At 41.3% G+C, this 1591-nt stretch overlaps 1 protein-coding gene across 2 annotated transcripts in view; it reads left to right on the top strand.

The window, feature by feature from the left end:
• The window catches only part of LOC101853321 (fatty acyl-CoA reductase 1), a gene marked incomplete in the record, with an annotated part of 59706 nt that overhangs the window by 51785 nt on the left and 6330 nt on the right, over positions 1-1591 (top strand). For both annotated transcript variants that reach the window (XM_035970038.1, XM_005099443.3), the window contains 2 exon segments: positions 1-52; positions 946-1027. In XM_035970038.1, the coding sequence (XP_035825931.1) occupies positions 1-52; positions 946-1027 (134 nt within the window).

Genomic DNA, 1591 nt, shown 5'->3' with positions numbered 1-1591 from the left:
ACCTACCACGCCACCACGGGCGGCTGCAACCCCTACACCTGGGGAGATATCAGTGAGTTCACCCTTAAAACCCCGAGGGTTTTTTTCCCATACTTCCCAAAAATCCTGGATTAAAGGGGTACTAGAAAAAATCAGGTTGTTTCATTTATTACGTGGGTGGTTGGCGGGTGCTCTGGTGTGTTTTGCTTCCTCTTTCCTGTCAAATGTCTATCGTCTTTATCTCCCCTCCTTTTTTGTGTTTGTTACTCTCTTGTAACACCTCTAATCTTCGGCACTTACATGACCTTATTGTGTTGCAAGTGCCGTAAAACACTTACTAAAACTAAGTCATTGCTTTACTTACTGTGTCTTTAATTGTTGTCAGATTTGAAATTGTACTGAAATTTGAATGTGTTCTATATGAATACACAGTTTGGACAAACAGGGAAAAAGTTAAAACACTGTTTTTTTAGCACCAACTGTATGACTAACGTCTTTTGTGTGATCCCTGACTCGTGCCTACAGTGAAAGCATCTTTAGACCCAGCCATAGGTCTAGCTTCTGGCAGCTCTAGTGGTGATCCCCTGCCACTTCCACTATCGTCAAAATCATCATCGATGTTATGCGAAACATTGCAATCATATTCAAATCATATCTATCGATATATATGACTAAGAGTCAACCTCAGGGTATGGTTCAGGGGAAGGGCAGGGGGATGGGTTTGAAATTGTTTTCGTATTTAAAATTTTTTTTTCTAGATTTCTTGTTTTTTTTTGGGGGGGGGATGTCTCTGTGTTGCCTTTTTATTTCTTTTTAAAGATATTTATTTATTTGTTTCGTTGTTGTTGTTTTTTTTAAAAGGGGGTTATGCCCACATTAAATTGTTTCATTGTAAAATGATTGGTTCTAGGATATATTCTGTGAATATTTATTATTTTGTTTGTCCGTTTTCTTTGACTACTCCAGGTGGCATCGTGAACAAATCCTACAAGCAGATCCCTCTGGAGGGGTGCTTTAGACGTCCCAACGTGGCCATCGTAAGCAATAAGTGAGTACTTTGGGGCAGTGGGTGGGGGGTTCACATCACTCCTCTCTGTGGCTTCTGTGGGTGGTTGGTGGTTGCTTTTGTGGTCACCCTAGTCCTTGGTGAAACTGTTATAATTATCTTTCTTTTTCGATCTATAGCCGCTGTTGTGCAGGTTTGGTGCAAGTTGACGCTCTCTAGACTTGCGGTCATTCGGTAGACTACTGATTTTGTGTTGTGGGTCTTGAAGAATTCAAGTTAGTAATGACAATAATGTGTTGTTTCTTTTTCAAAGAACTGATGATAAAACATGAAAATGTAAAATTTTCTTACGCTTTATGTTCGGAATGCGGGTGGTTGGAGGGCGCCACTGGTAGGTCCTACTTCTTTACTTTCCCTCTGTTGTTTCTGTCTGTCTTACTTTTCCCGGGGGGCTCTCGTGGCCTAGAGGTTAAGGTGTTTGCCTCTCATTCAAAGGTCCCGCGTTCGAATCCGGGTAGCGACCGAAAAAATTTCTTCTCTAAAATTGTCTCCTTTCACCTCCTTTCCTGCTCTTTAGCAATATTCTGTCGTCTGCTTTCGTCTCCT

Source organism: Aplysia californica, unplaced genomic scaffold, assembly GCF_000002075.1.
Source record: "Aplysia californica isolate F4 #8 unplaced genomic scaffold, AplCal3.0 scaffold00213, whole genome shotgun sequence".
NCBI classification, from domain to species: domain Eukaryota; kingdom Metazoa; phylum Mollusca; class Gastropoda; order Aplysiida; family Aplysiidae; genus Aplysia; species Aplysia californica.
This window is presented reverse-complemented; position numbering and strand designations above follow the sequence as displayed.